The 18,297-nt window shown below is 39.1% G+C and overlaps 1 protein-coding gene across 4 annotated transcripts in view; it reads right to left on the reverse strand.

Annotated features, from left to right (window-relative positions):
• Nucleotides 1–18,297, reverse strand: part of Rfx7 (regulatory factor X7) — a 57,688-nt gene that overhangs the window by 20,778 nt on the left and 18,613 nt on the right. For 2 of the 4 annotated variants that reach the window (XM_042687959.1, XM_042687961.1), the window contains exons 2-3: nt 11,069–11,102; nt 6,455–6,497 (exon numbers count right to left, since the gene is read on the reverse strand). Coding sequence is in view for 1 of the 4 variants with exons in the window: in XM_042687958.1 (XP_042543892.1) it covers nt 11,069–11,102 (34 nt within the window). In the remaining 3 variants the exon portion in view is untranslated. Of the gene's footprint in view, nt 1–6,454; nt 6,498–11,068; nt 11,103–18,297 lie in introns of those variants that run through there. The other 2 variants (XM_042687958.1, XM_042687960.1) reach the window with 1 other exon arrangement.

Raw genomic sequence — 18,297 nt, forward strand, 5'->3', positions numbered from 1 at the left:
TTTTCTCATTTCTAAAATAACTCAATGAGCTGTTGGATTCTATCATTGCAAATTAAAAATGATCTTCCTCCTTCCCTCTCTCTAGGCTAGGGCTTGAACTAACAGCCTGGGCACTGTCCCTGACTTTTTTTGTTGTTGTTGTTCAAGAGCACTGCGCCAGTTTCACTTCTAGCTTTTTTGGTGATTAACTGGAGATAAAAGCCACATAGACTTTCCTGCCTGAATTGGCTTTGAACCATGATCCTCAGATCTCAGCCTCCTGAGTAACTAGGATTAAAGGCATGAACCACAGACATCCCCCTCACTCCCTATTACTTTTTATTTTATTTATTTATTTATTTATTTGGGTCCGGTCGTGGTGAATGAACTCTGGGCCTGGGTGCTGTCCCTCATCTCTTCAGCTCAAGGCTAGCACTCTACCACTTGAGCCACAGCGCCACTTCTGGCGTTTTCTTTTTGCTTATGTGGTGCTGAGGAATCGAACCCAGGGCCTCAGGCATGCAAGGCAAGCACTCTACCACTGAGCCACCTTCTCAGCCCCCCTATTACTTTTTAAAAGTACAAAGTTGTAGGTTAATACAAAAGTTTCTCATTTTAGCTATGTTTAAAGAAGGCAAGTCTACCTGTGTTATAGGAGAATAATTGCAAGAGCCAAGAGAAACCTCCTTAGTCAGTCTTAGCCTAATCATTAACTCCACTTCATTACAACCGTAAACTGGATGAAGTGACTTCTAGCACCCTTTTCTGATTTTCAAATGCCTACCTTTGTATGACTGCTGTTGCTGCTACTTCCTATGGATGGAATGAGCTTAAAAAGTGTACACTACTGTCCTGCAAAACAATGTCATTTTAAAATATTCTGCATTCTCTTTAGAGCTTTCTTTCTAAAGTTTTCTATACTACATAACAGCATCAAATGTGCCATAAATCCTATTACAATAAAAATACCATAGCAAAATCATGGTAGCCTATTTCAAGCAAAACTCCATTGCAATGGAAACCATGGTGACATTATTAGCATTCCTGGTGGCAGAATTTATTCTTAAGGCACAGCTTAAACAAAGAGCTCTCTTTTCTCCTCCTGCTATACTGGTGTTTATAAATGCAGGTCTTGCACTTATTAGATAGGTACTCTACCAATTGTGCCATATCTCAAACCTTTTTTTACCTGAGCTATTTTTAGAAAAGGTCTTCTGATCTTGCTTGATGTGACCTCAGACTATGATCTTCCATTCTTACCTCCCACACAGAGAGGGATGAAATTAAAATTGTGAACAATCACAACTGGAATTTTAGTGAGACAGGATCTCACTAACTTTTTGCCCATGATTTTTCTGGTTTCTGTCTCCTAAGTAGCTAGGATTACAAATTAGAGCAACCATGCCCAACCAACTTTTTTTTTTTTTTTGGCTAGTCCTGGAATTTGATCTCAGAGCCTGGGCACTATCCTAAGCTTCTTTTGCTCAACACTACACTCTACTACTCGAGCCACATTCCCAGACCCCCAACCAACTTTTGAAAATATTTTTAACTAGTCTTACTTTATTCTTATCAAAATTCACCATAAAAGTTCACTGAGATTTTGTTCACAGATAATTTAATCTATGAATTACATGCACATAGTTCCTAAATCTAAATTTTTAAAACTCTGATGGATATTTTCCATTTGACCTTGCTCTATAATAGCTAATAGATTTACAATTATACACTGTATAGCTCTCTCGTAACGGAAAAATGAAACAAACAAAACCATGAGATACTACCTTACCATCTCAATTGTTATTTATGATCACATTCTTCCTCTCGTTTCCAAAGTGTTTGGTTTTAGAGTCTGCTTAATTTACCTTTTCTTTTTATTTGTGTTTGTGGGGGGGGGGGGTGGGCTGCTGAAGGTTTGAACTCGGGTCTTGCGCTTGCTAGGCAGGTGCTCTATGGCTGTGCTATGTCTCTAGCTCTTTTTAGCAGTGGTGATTTTAAGACAGGGTCTTGCTTCCTGCCAAGCATACAAACTTGGAACACAAGCCTCTTACATTTTGCTCCCCAGTATAGCTGGGATGATACAAGTGCACTTCCATGTCCAGCTTCTTCCTTTGAAATGCAGCCCTGTGAACTTTTTTGCCTGGGCTGGCCTTGAACCATGTTCCTTCCTGATCTCAGTCTCCCAGGTAGCTAGGATTACAGGTGTGAGCCACCAGAGCCCAGCTAATTCTGTTCTTTATGGTGCATTTCATTTACTTAGACCTCTCTTTTCCCTGGAAGTTTTTCAGTCTATTTTCATTTTCATCTTCACTGCCATCAGATTATCTAGGTTTATGTTACTTTCAACAAGGTATTTACTCATTACTGTAATCATTACTGTTTTTTTCTGTTTATGTGGTACAGAGGAATTGAACTCAGAGCTCATGCATACTAGGGAAGCACTCTACCACATTCCCAACCCTGGTTTGTTTTTTTCTCCCCTAAATCGTAGTCCATAAATTATACAAGTTAATTGGTTTATCACTGGATTACACAAAGACTGAACCCCACACACTATAGATAAACAACGGAAGTCCTAAAGTGCACTTAAGATCACACATAACTGAAGTGTCTCAACACCTGTAAGCCTCCAACTTCTCCCCACTTTACTATGCCTTAAATGTGGTTCTAAAATCGCTCAACGACTCTCTTAATCCCCAAAATGCCTACCATATTAAACCAAGGAAGGCTAGCTTACAAAAATAACACATATAGCTGGGCACTGGTGGCTTATGACTGTAATCCTAGTGACCTAGAAGGCTGACATCCTGGATCATGGTTCAAAATCAGCCAGGCAAAGCCAGCCGGAGCAGGAAAGTTTGTGAGACTCTTATCTCCAATTAACCACCAGAAAAATCAGAACTGGAGCTGTGGCTCAAGGTGGTAGAGCGCTAGCCTTGAGCAAAAGAGCTTAGGGTCAGTGCCCAGCCTTGGATAGATTGTGTATTTCACTGGTCAATATGGCCTCCCAAACAAGTCTCACTGATCTATGCAAGATCCTCACATCTTGCTTGATTAGCAAGACAAAGAGTGTCACATGGCAAGTATGTGAAACATCAGATTACTAGATGTGTTTGTAAAAATTTAAATGTCAGTAAGTGGTCAGGGTGGTGGCATACACCTGTAATACCATTTACTTGGGAGGCAGAGATTGGAAGGATCTTCATTAGAGGATTTGCCCAGGCTAATCCCAGTTACTGAAGCCAGCTCAGGCAAAAAGTGAACTGCACCTCAACAAATAAGCTGGGCTTGGTGGCCTGTACCCATAATTATATGTAGGCAGGAGACATAGGTGGGAGGATTGCGGTCCAAGACCAGTTCCTAGCAGAAGTGTTGAGACCCTATCTGAAAAACAACAAAAACAAAAAGACAACACAGTATAACTTAAGTGGTAGCACACCCACCTTGTAAGTATGTGACTGAGTTCACAGTCTAGTATTGCAAGACAAAAAGAACAAAACAAGCATAAGAGTTTTCTGTTCACTGCTTGTCAAAAAGAAGTATATTTGGCTGGCTTTATGAAATAAAGGTGTGAACCACTGGTTTTGGGGGTGGGGTGGGGGTGGGGGGTTGGTTATGGGGCTTGAACTCTGGGCCTGGGTGCTGTCTGTCCCTCAGCTCTTCTGCTCAAGGAGAGCGCTCTACCACTTGAGCCACAGCACCACTTCTGCTTTTCTGGTTGTTTATTGGAGATAAGAGTCTCACGGACTTTCCTGCCCAGGCTGGCTTTGAACTGTGATCCTCAGATCTCAGCCTCTTGAGTAGCTAGGATTACAGGCGTGAGCCATCGGCACCTGGCAATAGTATTTTATTTTTATTGAAAGTATATCCCATGATATGGTTATCTTGCAATACTAGACTGTACCAGCACTGGTACTGTTTTTTGAGCACTAGAAGACTACGTGCATAAACGCTTTTTTTTTTTTTTTTTTTTTTTGCCGGTCATGGGGCCTGAACTCTGGGCCTGGGCGCTGTCCCTCAGCTCTTCAGCTCAAGGCTAGCGCTCTATCAACAGCACCACTTCCAGCTTTTTCTGTTGATGTGGTACTGAAGAATCAAACCGAGGGCCTCATGCATGCAAGGCAAGCACTCTACCCAGCCCTACGTGCATAAACTTTTAAGAATAACTTAAGTTCAACTGTAAAAGGAATGCTATAATATAGGAGAACCTTGAAAACTCAACATCTGTGAAATATCCAGAACAGAAAAAGATTTGACCTGAAATTTCCAATGACATATACTGCTACCCTTTTTTGGAGGGCTATACCACTTGAGCCACAGCACCACTTCCAATTTTCTGGTGGTTTATTGGAGATAAGAGGCTCACAGATGTTCCTGCTGGCTTTAAAATGTGATCCTCAGATCTCAGCTTCCTAAGTAGCTAGGATTACAGGCATGAATCACCGTGCGGCACTTGCCTTTTATATTTTCTTAAAACAAAATTTTGAAAAAGATTTCAAGTCTGTGGGGATCTGAAATACCAGTCATTTTATTGAACAAACTACATAACAATTTCATACTAAAAAATGAGGATAGTAAAAGGGCTCCCTTCTGCAAGCAAAAAAGCTTTCATTCACTCATATTTAGAATAATATTTAACTTATGTTGAAATTTCAAATGATATTAACCAAAAGTATATTTGTGCTTATCAAGATTGGATGAGGGCTAAAGAAAGGCCAAGAGAAACAGTTTAGAAATACATAGCCATAATGATCTCTTTGCAGAAACTTTAACATAAAACAAAAATACAATTAGTTGCCGGGCACCAGTGGTTCACACCTGTAATCCTAGCTACTCAGGAGGCTGAGATCTGAGGATCACGGTTCAAAGCCAGCCTGGGCAGGAAGTCCATGAGACTCTTATTTCCAATAAACCACTAGAAAACCAGAAGTGGTGCTGTGGCTCAAGTGGTAGAGTGCTCGCCTTGAGCTAAAGAGCTGAGGGACAGCGCCCAGGCCCAGAGTTCAAGCCCTACGACTGACAAAAAACAAACAAACAAACAAAAAACAATTAGTTAAAAATTCAACTCTAACAAGTTTTATATACGTGGTCCTATCTATGATAAGCCTGTTTTTTCCTCTACTTTCAGTCCTAGTATTTGCTCATGAAAATGTTCAATTTATGCTCAATTACTCTCAATTAGCATTCTTTTAAATAATGTTTTCCTAGTATCAGTTGTACAACCAGCTTCAACCTATTTTGTACAAATTCAGTCTCCCAGATAGGAAGCACCAAAAAGTATTTCAAGCAGAGAAAGCAGGCTTGTATGTGTTTGAAAGTTTGACTTAAAAGTCCAAAGAATTAGAGTACAAACATTTGTTTTCTATCAGAGTACACTTTGGTGTATTATGTCAGGCTTTCAATATAAAAATATTAGTGAAAACTGAGTTTTTTCTATACAGATTACCTAGATATACCATCATATATCTTCTGATTGTTCTTTAAGACAATAAAGTGAATTTGAGAGCCACTTGACAATGGCTAGGACATTCTTTATAATTATCAAAAAGTTACCAGAACCCCAAATTTGGGCTTAATGACAACTTGCTCCACTAGAGTCCTCACAACAGCAGAGAAAATCAAAACATAAACTGTTTTCCTCCCATTTCTAACAAAGGATAAAATAACTGAAATGTTTAATGGAAAAGAAGGAAAAAGGTTCAAGATCCTATAAATTGTTGTGGGCTTATATAAATTATATCATTCTGTAATTTTCAAAAAACAAAAACCTCCTTCCTAAATCTAGCATCTTTGTTAGGTTTCTACCACTCAAGTTCTAGGAAAACACATTATTGGTTTCGAAAATCACCTGTCTTTATCACCAAGTAGCTGAAAGCTGATACATCTTTATATCATCCTAGTGCACATCATAAGATAAACCTTACCCTAGAACCAAAAACCCATTTCAAGCCATGGTAAATTTTTTTTTTGGTTGGTCGTGGGCCTGAACTAAGCCTGGGTGCTGTTCCTCAGCTCTTCAGCTCAAGGCTAGCGCTCTACCACTTGACCAACAGCACCACTTCCAGCTTTTCCTGCTTATGTGGTGCTGAGGAATTGAACCCAGGGCCTCATTCATGCAAGGCAAGCACTCTAACACTCAGCTTTCCCAGCCTGGTAAATCTTAACTAAAGGAAGTGGAGTTGTGGCTCAAAGTGTTAGAGCACTAGCCTGGAGCAAAAGAGCTCAGGGTCAGCACCCAGGCCCAAGTTCAAGTCCCATGATCAACAACAACAACAACAACAATTTAATTAAGTACTGCAAAGTTAAGTTTATCAAGTCTGGGTCACAACTTTGGTCAACAACCAAGCATTCATTTCAGCACAGATCTGAGGGAGAAAGCATTTTTTCTCCTGTGAAGAAGGAAAGGGAGGAAGGGAATCCTTTACTGCTAGGGTATGTCTGGGAAGATAAGCGAGGAACTGTTTATTTTACTCACTTGGGTGAACAACTCAAATTGATCGTTAAGAGGACGTCCTCTCCTAGAAGACCAGGTTCTGTATTAGTCTAGTTGTCAGAGTATAGATATCCTGTATCTTAGCATCCAGATAGCATTAAGTTCTCACACAATCATGTTACCAGTAAGCACAATAACAAAATAGGTTTCTCATTTATACTAACATTTGGAAAGTTTAAAAATTAAATGAGACCATTCAGTCATTCAGCATTGAGTGCTCACTATGTTCTAGGCAACAAACGAAATTTGTTTACACGATGAAGATAAATGCTGGGAATAAAAAGTATTGGGAGTAGAATTTAAAATAAAGTGGTCAGCTGGGTGCTGGTGGCTCACGCCTGTAATCCTAGCTACTCAGGAGGCTGAGATCTGAAGATCGTGGTTCAAAGCCAGTCTGGGCAGGAAAGTCTGTGAGACTCTTATCTCCAACTAACCACCAGAAAACTGCAAGTGGCACTGTGGCTCAAGCGGTAGAGTGCTCGCCTTGAGCTGAAGAGTTGAGGGACAGCACCCAGGCCCAGAGTTCAAGCTGCACGACCAACAAAAAACAAAACAAAGAAAAGAAAAAACAATTGCATGGGTCTGGCAAGTGATATGAAAACCACCCAAATTCAGGTAGTAACTGTGAGTCTTCATTATTTTTGCCATGACTTAGCTCCCAAGACCTGAACAGGAGTGCTGCCAAACGAGGCTGCCCATGTTTCAAACATATGGAGGAAAACCTGGGGAAAATGAGTCACATGGTAAAAAGTCTTAGTAAATAGAGAGATAAGGGATACAGAAAAAGATAAGAAAAAGTAAGCCTGGGAGATCAACGGAATAACACGTCACCTCAACACAAATGCCATCCAAGTTTTAGAAGGGAAGTTAATTCAAAGAACAGAGAAAGTATTCCAGGAGATAATGATGTTAAACTCCACAACCACAACTAATCTACAAATTTTAAACAGGATGCCACAAGCAATCAATACCACACACATAAGAGTCCAAGTGTTGAAGCCAGAGTGAGCCCATATGGGAACAAATAATAAACAAAATAAACACTGACAGCAACAAGGGAGAAATAATTTGTCATATACAGAAAAAGTGATAGAATTAACTGCTAACTTGTACTCAGAAACAAAGTTTGGGAGGCAACCAAGTAATGCACTCAAAGCAACCAAAGAAAAACAAAATATTAACCAGGAATTTATTCCCAGCAAAAAGTATCCTTCAAGGGCTGGGAAGGTGGCTCAGTGGTAGAGCGCTTGCCTTGCATGCCAGAGGCCCTGGGTTTGATTCCTCAGCACCACATAAGCAAAAAGCAAAAAGCGGGAAGTGGCGCTGTGGTTCAAGTGGTAGAGCGCTAGCCTTGAGCTGAAGAGCTGAGGGACAGCGCCCAGGCCCAGAGTTCAGGCCCCACAACCGGACCCCTCCCCCCACAAAAAAAAGGTATCCTTCAAGACTAAAAGCAAAATAAGACATTCACAAATAAATCTACACTAAGAGAATTCACTTTCCTTTCCTTCTGAAAGGCAATGCTAGAAGAAATGTTGCAGAACAAAGAGTTATCCTTGCTTCCTTGTTTCTCCTTTCACACTCAATATACCAGGAAACAAGGCCTGCAAGCTTCATATCTCAAACGTGCGTGGAACTCTTCTTTTCAATGTAATATATTCCACTGCCTTCACAGAGCAAGGGTCTGAGCTCTGCACTGTGTTTCTGTTGCAAGTCTGTTTCTGTACTTTCGTTCCAGGCCGCTATTGTCCATGCTTCCAACAGTATGTTTTTAAAGTCAGATCATGCTGTCCTGCATGGCTCTCCATGTACTTGGGATTGTCATAGGTCAACATGCCATGTATTAACTACTGTCCACTTGACTTTTGCAGCCTTTGTCTCCTTTCCTCATAAAGTGTAAGCACACTGGGTCCTAACACTCCTCAACTATCACTACCCCATTTCTATTTTGGAATTTTTGTGCAGCTGTCTAGGAGGTTGTCTCAGATCATTATTTAGGCTGACCTCTTCTCTAGCTCTCTGCTCACTTACCCTAGCCACAATCAACCTGCTTCTTTGTGTCTTGTTTAAAATTCTGTAACAGTAGTTATCAATATCTTATTTGTTTACTGGTTCAATGCCTACGTTACCAAATGAAATGATCCTAAGGAGCGAGATCTTACTTTCCTGATTATAATAACTAAACATCCTGGGTTAAGACAGTATTAAAAATGTCACAGAATAACACACACACACACACACACACACACACACACACACACACACACTTTATAACACTTCAAAATTCTTCAAAGCTGTTCTTAAAAAGCCCTTCTGTCAAGCCGGGCACTGGTGGCTCATGCCTCTAATCCTAATTATCCAGGAGGCTGAGATCAGAGGATCATGGTTCAAAGCCAGCCCAGGCACTTAAGTCCCTGAGCTGTGGCTCGAAGTGGCAGAGCACTAGCTTTGAGCAAAAAGGCTCAGGAACAGCTCCCAGGCCCTGAGTTCAAGCCCCACAACCAAAATAAAAAACCTAGAGCAAAGCAAAACTAAACTAAACCCTTCTGTCCTTAATCTGTATTTTATAAATGCCTTTAAATTTATTTATTTTTTAGTAGTACTGGTGTTTGAATTCAGGGCTTTACTAAACCTTGCTAGGAAGTGCTAAACAGTTTTCTATTATTTGAACCAGGCCCCAGTCCTCTTCATCCCCTTTATTTCTTCATTTTTCATTATTCCATCTGGGTTCCGCTTTAGACTGTGATCTACCTATGCCTTCTCAGTAGTTGGGGTTATACTGTTGAAATGAGAATCTTGTTAACTTTACTCAGGTTGGTTTTGAACTACAATCCTTCTGATCTCTGCCCCAAGTAGCTAGGATTACAGGTGTGACCACCACGTTCAGTTAAATGCCATGGTTTATAATTTATACTAGTCCTTTTCAGCCTCTCTATTCTCAATTATGAGAAAAAATGAGTAGTCCTCCATTGCTATGTTCTTTACATGCATCATTAACAGACAAAAGGTCTTCAATGAATTTTTCAATGGAATTTAGGAGTATTAGTTACTTTATTTGTAAAAAAGAAATAGTAAGTTTACCCTTTTTGGAGGACTGTTGTCAGTCAATAACAAAAAAGAAGGGAAGGAGGGACAGTTAAAAGGAAAGGACAGCCAGATACCAGTGGCTCACGCCTGTAATCCTAGCTACTCAGGAGGCTGAGATCTGAGGACCACAGTTCAAAGCCAGCCCAGGCAGGAAAGTCCGTGAGACTCTTAAAATCGGAAGTAGTGGAGTGGCTCAAAGTGGTAGTAACTAGCTTTGAGCTGAAGAGTTCAGGGACAGCGCCCAGCCCCAGAGTTCAAGACCCACAACAGACGAAAGAAAGAAAGGAAGAAAGAAAGAAAGAAAGAAAGAAAGAAAGAAAGAAAGAAAGAAAGAAAGAAAGAAAGAAAGAAAGAAAGAAAGAAAGAAAGAAAGAAAGAAAGAAAGAAAAGAAGGAAGGAAGGAAAGAAAGAAAGAAAAGGTAAGGCAAGGCAAGGCAAGGCATTAGAAAAGAAAGGAAGTCAGGAGGAAGGGGTCAGGGAAAGGAAAGAAAGAATAACTCTACAAAATCATCCTTGAGGTATTATTTATTTTATCTATTATATATTATCCTATTATATATTACTCTATATATTATTTATTCTATTCGAGAAAAGAAATGATCAAATTACCCTCCTATGAATCATTTTTATCTATTCTCCTATCTATAAGCTAACAAATAATAATTGGTAAGGTATCACATACTGATTCAGCACCAGACACTAAAGCTCAAACAAAGTCAAGTTAGCTTATAGGTCTCAAACTAGGATAAGGAAAAGTTGTGAAATCACAAGTAAAGAAAAAGAATTATGACACCTGCCAACACCTGGTAATGGAATGGTGCAACACCACTGAGTGCTCTAAGGCCTGGGGTGCAGCCAGAGAGACTCTCTGAGAGAAGTCAGTGTCAGTGCAACTGGCTTCCTCCCCAATGGTTAGAGACCACCTCAGGAATCACAAATACCATCTATATTTATACTACGTGTGTGCCTTAAAACCTTACAGTTGAAGCCTAAAAATGAAAAGTATATTATAGTTAAAAAAAAAAAAGTCTCACACATGAAGTCTGTTAAAGGCTTTTCTCTAAGCAAAATTTCATAGAGTTCCCTAAGAATAATTTAAACCACCACTGTGGCTTAACTCCTACAGCCCAGCAAGAAAATCACAAAAAAATTGCTATAACACAAGTAATCTATCATCTATCTAAAATCTTTTCATTAAACACATTCTCACAGAATTGGTAGACAGGAAAATAAATAGCCAGTGCGAGTAAGTACTTTAAGTAATCTTTCAGTAAAGGACAGTAAGATTCACAACTATGCAATTACCTCAAATTGATTTCTTTATTGATGAGATATAGGAAAATAATGCAAGTAGCTTACAACTAATTCATCCAACAGGGTTATACACCTAAATGCCAAATTGTGTTCACTAAAGGGGAGTTATTTTGAGTCAGCATTTACTAAGAAGGGGATTTTTATCCAGGGGTAAAAGCCTTACTACATTAAAAAAAAAAATTTAGGTATTTCACTTACCAAAATGCAGTCCACTTTAGATTGTACAGTTTTGCTATAAGAAAAAGAAAGTTAGGTTAGTAAGTGTACTAAATACATGAAATATTCTCAAACAGATAGGGTAATCAGTCCTGTTTGTCATGGGTGAAAAAGCTTCTTACTAATATTAGTCACTGTTATCTCCAAACTGGATCTTTCACAAAGCAAACCAAAAATCTATGTCCCATTCACTGGGCTAACCTCAATTCTAAAGCAAGATCACAATATCTCAATTTACTGTTTCAGTCAACTGCTGTGACACTATAAATGTTTTGAATACACTGTTAAGTATTTAATGGTATATAAATATAGGTCGAGAAACAGGGTACAGATTTTAAAATAATTGTGGCCTGACCTTCCAACTATGCACAATTAACTTACTTAGCATTTAAAAGCCACAATGACATAATATCCTCTATAGGTTTTAAAGACTTGACATAAAACCATTTTCTCACAGCCATCCAAATATGCGTGCGCACACACACTCTAGTAGCAGAAATACCTATAAATGAAAATAACAATAAAAAAGAACTATTACAGTAATAAATCAGGAAAATGGAAAACTATTTTTAGAAAGAAAAATATAAATAAAGCCACTACACAGAAATGTAACCAAACTACCAATGTAATTGAATTGTTTATATACATCCTAAGTGAAAGCTTGTACAAAAGTTTATCATTTGAATTTTGTTACTACACATAAGCACAAAGTACAAGTTATACAAAATGCTTGACAGTTTACACTCCAAAACATGCTGGTTTCTGCATTCTATTAATTACTGCCACCATGTTTATCTGTTTGGCATTATAAGAAGTTAGTGTAGTTTGTGTCTTGCTGGATTTCTAGAAGTACCTGGTAAACATGTTTGTTTATATATATCTTGCTAAAAGAAGTATTCATAGGCTAGGCGCCGGTGGCTCATGCCTGTAAATCCTAGCTACTCAGGAGGCTGAGATCTGAGGATTGCAATTCAAGGCCAGCCCAGGCAGGAAATTCAATGAGACTCATCTCCAATTAACCACCAGAAAACCGGAAGTGGTACTGTGGCTCAAGTGGTAGAGCACTTGTCTCAAGGTGAAGAGCTCAGGGACAGCACCCAGGCCCAGAGTTCAAGATCCAAGATGACTAAAAAAAAAAAAACCAGTGTTCATGGTTGTGGGGCTTGAACTCTGGGCCTGGGTGCTGTCCCTGTGCTCTTCAACTCAAGGCAAGCGCTCTACCTCTTGAGCCACAGCACCACTTCTGATTTTCTAGTGGTTTTGGACTTTCCTGCCAGGGCTTGGCTTTAAACTGTGATCCTCAGATCTCAGCTTCCTGAGTAGCTAGGATTACAGGCGTGAGCCACCGGTGCCCGGCTTCAGCTCTGTTTGAATGCAGTGACTTAGTGGTTGGGGAACTTTGGTTTATTTTTAGCAAATCTTATAATAGCTTTTGACTCATTATAAGTATCTAAAACTTCAACTAATGAAAATTAAACATATGAAAATCCCTCATAGCTAACAAGGAATGGGATGATCTGTGGATGTAAGAGTCAGAAGAATATCTTTGGAGTTAGATATATTTTTGATCACTACACTTTGACAAGATTAAGAAAATGTTTCAGCAGCTTGAAAAATAAGCATAAATATATGCTTACCATTCAATAGTGAGCCCTAGGTGTACATTTAAGATTGTGCTTCAAAAGGAAAAAAAAGCAAGGCTCTGTGGTTCACACATGTAATCCTAGCTACCTACTCAGGATGCGGAGATTTGAGGATCATTGTTCAAAGCCAACCTGAGAAGGAAAGCCCAGGAGATGCTTATCTGCAATTAAATACCAAGAAAGCCAGAAGTGGAGCTGGGGCTCAAGTGGTAGTGTTAGTCTTGAGCAAAAAAAGCTCAGGGACTGCACCCAAGCCCAGAGTTCAAGCCCCAGGACCAGCACAAAAAGAAAATATTAGACAAAGTTCACAGCTCTTGTTCTCAGAACTTTTAGGGGACATACAGCCATATACTATATAACGATGGACCATATAGGTGGTCCTGTAAGATTATAACATTTTGTGACATCATAGCCACTTTAATTTGTAAGCACATTCTATGATGTTCATGCAATGAAATTGCCTAAAGACTATTTCTTAGTATTTCCACTGCAACGGACTTTGAAAGGAAACGACCCATAGAAGAGTGCTTCCCAATGGGGCAATGACCCTTTGAATGGCACCTTCTCTACAAGTGTCTCTTGCATTACAGGATGTTTGGTGTCAAACTGTTTTCATCTACAAGTCATTTCAAAAGCTCTAAGTTGTTTAGATATAGAAAGTGAGATTTTCTGCTTTTGACACAGGCCATTAAAAGGGTTTGTTAATTTCATCATATAATCAATTTTCTTCTTCTAAATATAAAAACTACTTTAATCAGAAGAATGAACTTTATCACCAGGTTACTTGTGATTTGATCACTGGTCATACTGACAGGACTTTCAGATTCCTCAGTGAAAGTATTCTATTCATTGATTTAGTATTTCCTTTGCTCTTAATTTTTTTAAAAAATCTTTCTGGCAGTACAAATGCACAACAGGAACATGTTTACTCATATATATAATACATATACTATATATTGACATAATAGTATATATCACATATAAAGGTATATATGTGTGTGCATATGTATACAGACTTTTAAAAATAAAAAGCTTTTATTTACATAAGTTCATTTAGTAAGAAACACCACAGTGTATATACCAACATAAAACTATGGCCTTTGAAGGGAGAATTCTAACTGGGCAAGTACTAACTATATAGATTCTTTACATAGATGAGTCATTTCTTCCTCTGAGGCATAGTATAGTGGTATACCACTCCCAGAGTTCTTTGTAAAGATTAAACAAGATGATTTCTATAGAAGCCATTATTTCATTAAGTAGCATGAAACAGGCTCTTATAAATTCATTATGTATTGCCAATAAGTGAGCTGGATGAAGGTTCTAGATAGGGCCCAAGACATACACAGCTGAGTTTCAATGCTCTCTAGTGCTGACCTGCAGATGTAGCTTCAGGTTCCAAACACACTTACTTCATCTCTAGGTCAGTCCATAAAAATATGAATTGAACATTGAGGTAGGTACATGTACAGAGACTCATCTATAAGGATGACTATTTTCTCTGAAAGATGAAATTTTTGAGGTTTCACTTTCATTTCAAACTTTAGAAAATATTTTTACTATTTCTGTCACTGCTTAATTTGTGTGTATGCATGTGTGCATGTGCATGCGCAGGCACTATGTATGCTTATATAAAGGTTTAAACTCAGTCTCACACATTCACTTGGCTTTTTTGTTCATGGTTGGCATTCTACCACTTCAGGCATGACTCAAGCCTAGCATTTTGCTGGTTAATTGGGGATGGAGTCTTGAAGTCTTTTCTGCATGGCTGGCTTTGAACCAGTATCTTCTAGTTCTCAGTCTCTTCAATAGTTACAATTACAGGCACAAACAAAAGATGCTTGACTAGTCACTGCTTAAATTTTATGAAAAACATACAAATTTAAAACAAAACACAAGGCAGGATAGTCCAGTGGAAGAAATATCTTCCTTTATCCCATAGTTTCAGAAAAATAGTTGTATGAAGCTAATATGGCTAACCTTTAAATTGAAAAAGAAGTAATAAAAGCATGTGACCTCATTGTCTTTGGATATACTTTCGGCATCATCAACAGGAGATGTATGTACCAGTCTTTTTAAACTGAAAAGTACTTAAGAATATTCATTATCAGGTGCTTAATGGATTATAAGAGAAGGAAACCAAACTGGGAGTGCCATTGAGCATTGCAATGAAAATGATTTTTCCAAAGATACTTGGGTGTCCAGATGAGAGACACTATGCCAATGATCATTATAAATTAATGAAAGGATGTTTCTTAAAATTGTAATTGATATGCTCATTAGGTACCCTTATGAGACATGACTTATAATTCTTTTATAGAATTTATTAGGACAGAAAAGTTTGGCACCTGAAAAATGAAGTAACCAATTTCAATGTCTGTTCTCCACTTAAACTCAGGAAGCATCGTCTTTTCCTCATAATGAAAGGCAAAATGTATGAAAACCGATCTGAAAGTTAATAGTAAAATTCCTTCCCACAAAGGATTAAGAGACTCAAAGGTGACTCAAAGGCCTAAAAATGTTGTTCCAATCTATATCCTAGAAGGCTAAGGAGATCAAAGAAATTGTCAGTTAATCTCTATGATTAAATACTGCTTTAAGAGAAGGTATCAAGATTAATATGGTTTAAAGACAGAATTGTAGTATGGTACATAGCTCAGTGATTTGGGGTATGGCTATGTGGCATGCACACTACAATACTTGCCTACTATGTGTGAGATCCTAGGTTCAATCCCTAGCACCACAAAGAAAGTAAAATACCCATCAATGGGGACAGGTAAAATAATATATTGAAAATGTAGTTAGAAAGGTACATTTTTTTGGCTGGGAATGTGGCTTAGTGGTAGAGTGTTTGCCTAGCATGCATGAAGCCCTGGGTTAGATTCCTCAGTACCAGATAAACAGGAAAAGCTGGAAGTGGTGCTCTGGTTCAAGTGATAAGAGTGCCCAGGCCCTGAGTTCAAGCCCCAGGACTAGCAAGAAAGAAAGACAGAGAGAGAGAGGGAGAGGGAGAGGGAGAGGGAGAGGGAGAGGGAGGGAGGGAGGGAGGGAGGGAAGGAAAGGAAGGAAGGAAGGAAGGAAGGAAGGAAGGAAGGAAGGAAGGAAGGAAGGAAGGAAGGAAGGAAGGAAGGAAGGAAGGAAGGTCGGTCTACATTTTTCTCCTGTGCTCAAAGCCTAATTCCATGTAGAATCTCTCTTTGGAATACTTCAGAAACATGAGATAAAGGATCAGCTTGATATAAGATTAAAAGTTATAACATGCACACACAATAATTTTAAAAACAGAATTTTTCTCTAAGCCAGAAGCTGTATAAAAACTTGGACAAAGCTGGGCACTGGTGGCTCACGCCTGTAATCCTAGCTACTCAGGAGGCTGAGATCTGAGGATTGCAGTTCAAAGCCAGCCCAGGCAGGAAAGTCCGTGAGATTCTTATCTCCAATAAACCACTAGAAAACTGGAAGTAGAGCGGTGACTCAAGTGGTAGAGCGCTCGCCTTAAGCTGAAGAGCTGAGGGACAGCGCCCAAGCCCTATGACCAACAAAAACAAAACAAAACAACTTGGACAGTAAAGTTGTCTCTGAACCTAATCATTTAATAAGAATCATGTCTAGGGACTGGGAAGGTGGCTCAGTGGTAGAGTGCTTGCCTTGCATGCATGAGGCCCTGGATTCCATTCCCCAGCACCACATAAGCAAAAAGAAAAAAAACCGGAAGTGGCGCTGTGGCTCGAGTGGTAGCCTTGAGCTGAAAAGCTGAGGGACAGCGCCCATGCCCAGAGTTCAGGCCCCACAACCGGACCCCCCCCCCAAAAAAAAAAATCATGTCTATACTTTCACTATTCAATAGAAATACAATGCAGGTCACATTCTAAATTTTAACTACAATGACAGTAAAAAGACAAAAAAGGTAAAATCACCTTTACTCAAATATCAAAACATTACCATTCTAATACATAGTAAATACAGAAGTATTTCAGATTCTTTTTTGATGCTGTCTTTGAAGTCTAGTATGTACATTCATTTCAAACACATCCACTTTGATTTAGCCATATTTTAAGTGATCCTTGGCCACATGCAACTAGTGGTTACTGAATTAAGTGGCACAGATCCATGGCACAGAATATCTATGGATTATATCCTGAGGAATGTATGAAAGTGTGAAGATTGCTTCAGAGGGGAGCATGCAGAGACTAAACAGGCCATTTGTTATTTTTAATTATAGGACTTTCATGTAAAAAAATATATCTTGTCTAATCCACTTGTGTAGACAGCCATCAACCACAGTATATGCAAAGTAATTCCCTTCTAGGTTTTATTAGGACAATAAGATGATCCATATCTTAGTATTTGTCCACCCAAAAAGTTATTAAGCTAATAGCCTGTTTTCCACTTTAAACCAACAATCACAGGTACAGATAATAAAAGTTATTTATGTGTTATATTCAGAAAAGAATTATGACAGGACATAGGCAAAAGATAGATACAAAACATGCTAGAGCAGGAAACGTTCAAGGCACACACAGGTGACCACCTGGTGATAGACAAAATGATAAACTTACTGCAGATTAGTGACAGATTACCATATTTTAGAAGTGTATTTTGTGAGGACTGTTCCTCCCAATATGTATAGATAACCTGTGGGGAAAAAAGTGTCTGACATGCAAGTAAATTCAGAAAATGCTTGGTTAAACAAAATCAAACAGGATTTTAATCTAATTTAAGGATTAAGTTTCTCCACCCTTATAGTACAAGATTGCTTATGGAGCTCCATATTCTAGCATGCACTGTGAATCCATTTGAATACCAAGAGTTAGCCTATGGAACATTTCCCAAACTAACTGGATGAAGAACCTTTTATTTTCATGACGATTGAGTACCTACTATCCCAGGTTGAGAAAGGCTGACTCGGAAGTTCTAATAAGGACAAGGCTACTCCCTTTAACTCAAGAACAAAACAGTGACAAGAGTATTCGTAGTGGGGGTTAAGAGGAGTACTCCTGAGCCAAAACGTTGAAGGTCTAGTTCCAGCAATCGTCTACTATAAACCTTAAGAACTGAATTATCTCCCCCTTCTCAGCTGAGGTGTGGGGGTTTAGACACTAGGCATTCTGCATCTAGACAAGAACTCCACCACTGACTGACATCTCCAGCTATCAGGAACATATTTAATTGCATCAACAACAAAAGGTAATGATCTGCGCTGGGCACCGCCAGTGGCTCACATCTGTAACCCTAGCTACACAGGTGGCTTAGATCTGAGGATTCCGGTTCAAAGCCAGCCATGGCAGGAAGTCTACGATACTCTTTATTTCCAACTATCACAGAAAAAGTTGGAAGTGATGCTATGGCTCAAGTGGAGGTACACTAGCCTTGAGCTAAAGTAGCTCAGGGACAGCACCTAGGCCCAGTGTTTAAGGACCAGGGCTGGCAAAAAATAAACAAAAGGCCAGGCACTGGTGGCTCATGCCTATAATCCTAGCTACTCAGGAGGCTGAGATCTGAGGATCACGCTTCAAAGCCAGCCCGGTCAGGAAAGACCATGAGAGTCCTATTTCTAATAAACCACTA

This window comes from Dipodomys spectabilis, unplaced genomic scaffold (assembly GCF_019054845.1).
Source record: "Dipodomys spectabilis isolate Male_0828 unplaced genomic scaffold, ASM1905484v1 ptg000108l, whole genome shotgun sequence".
Classification (NCBI taxonomy): domain Eukaryota; kingdom Metazoa; phylum Chordata; class Mammalia; order Rodentia; family Heteromyidae; genus Dipodomys; species Dipodomys spectabilis.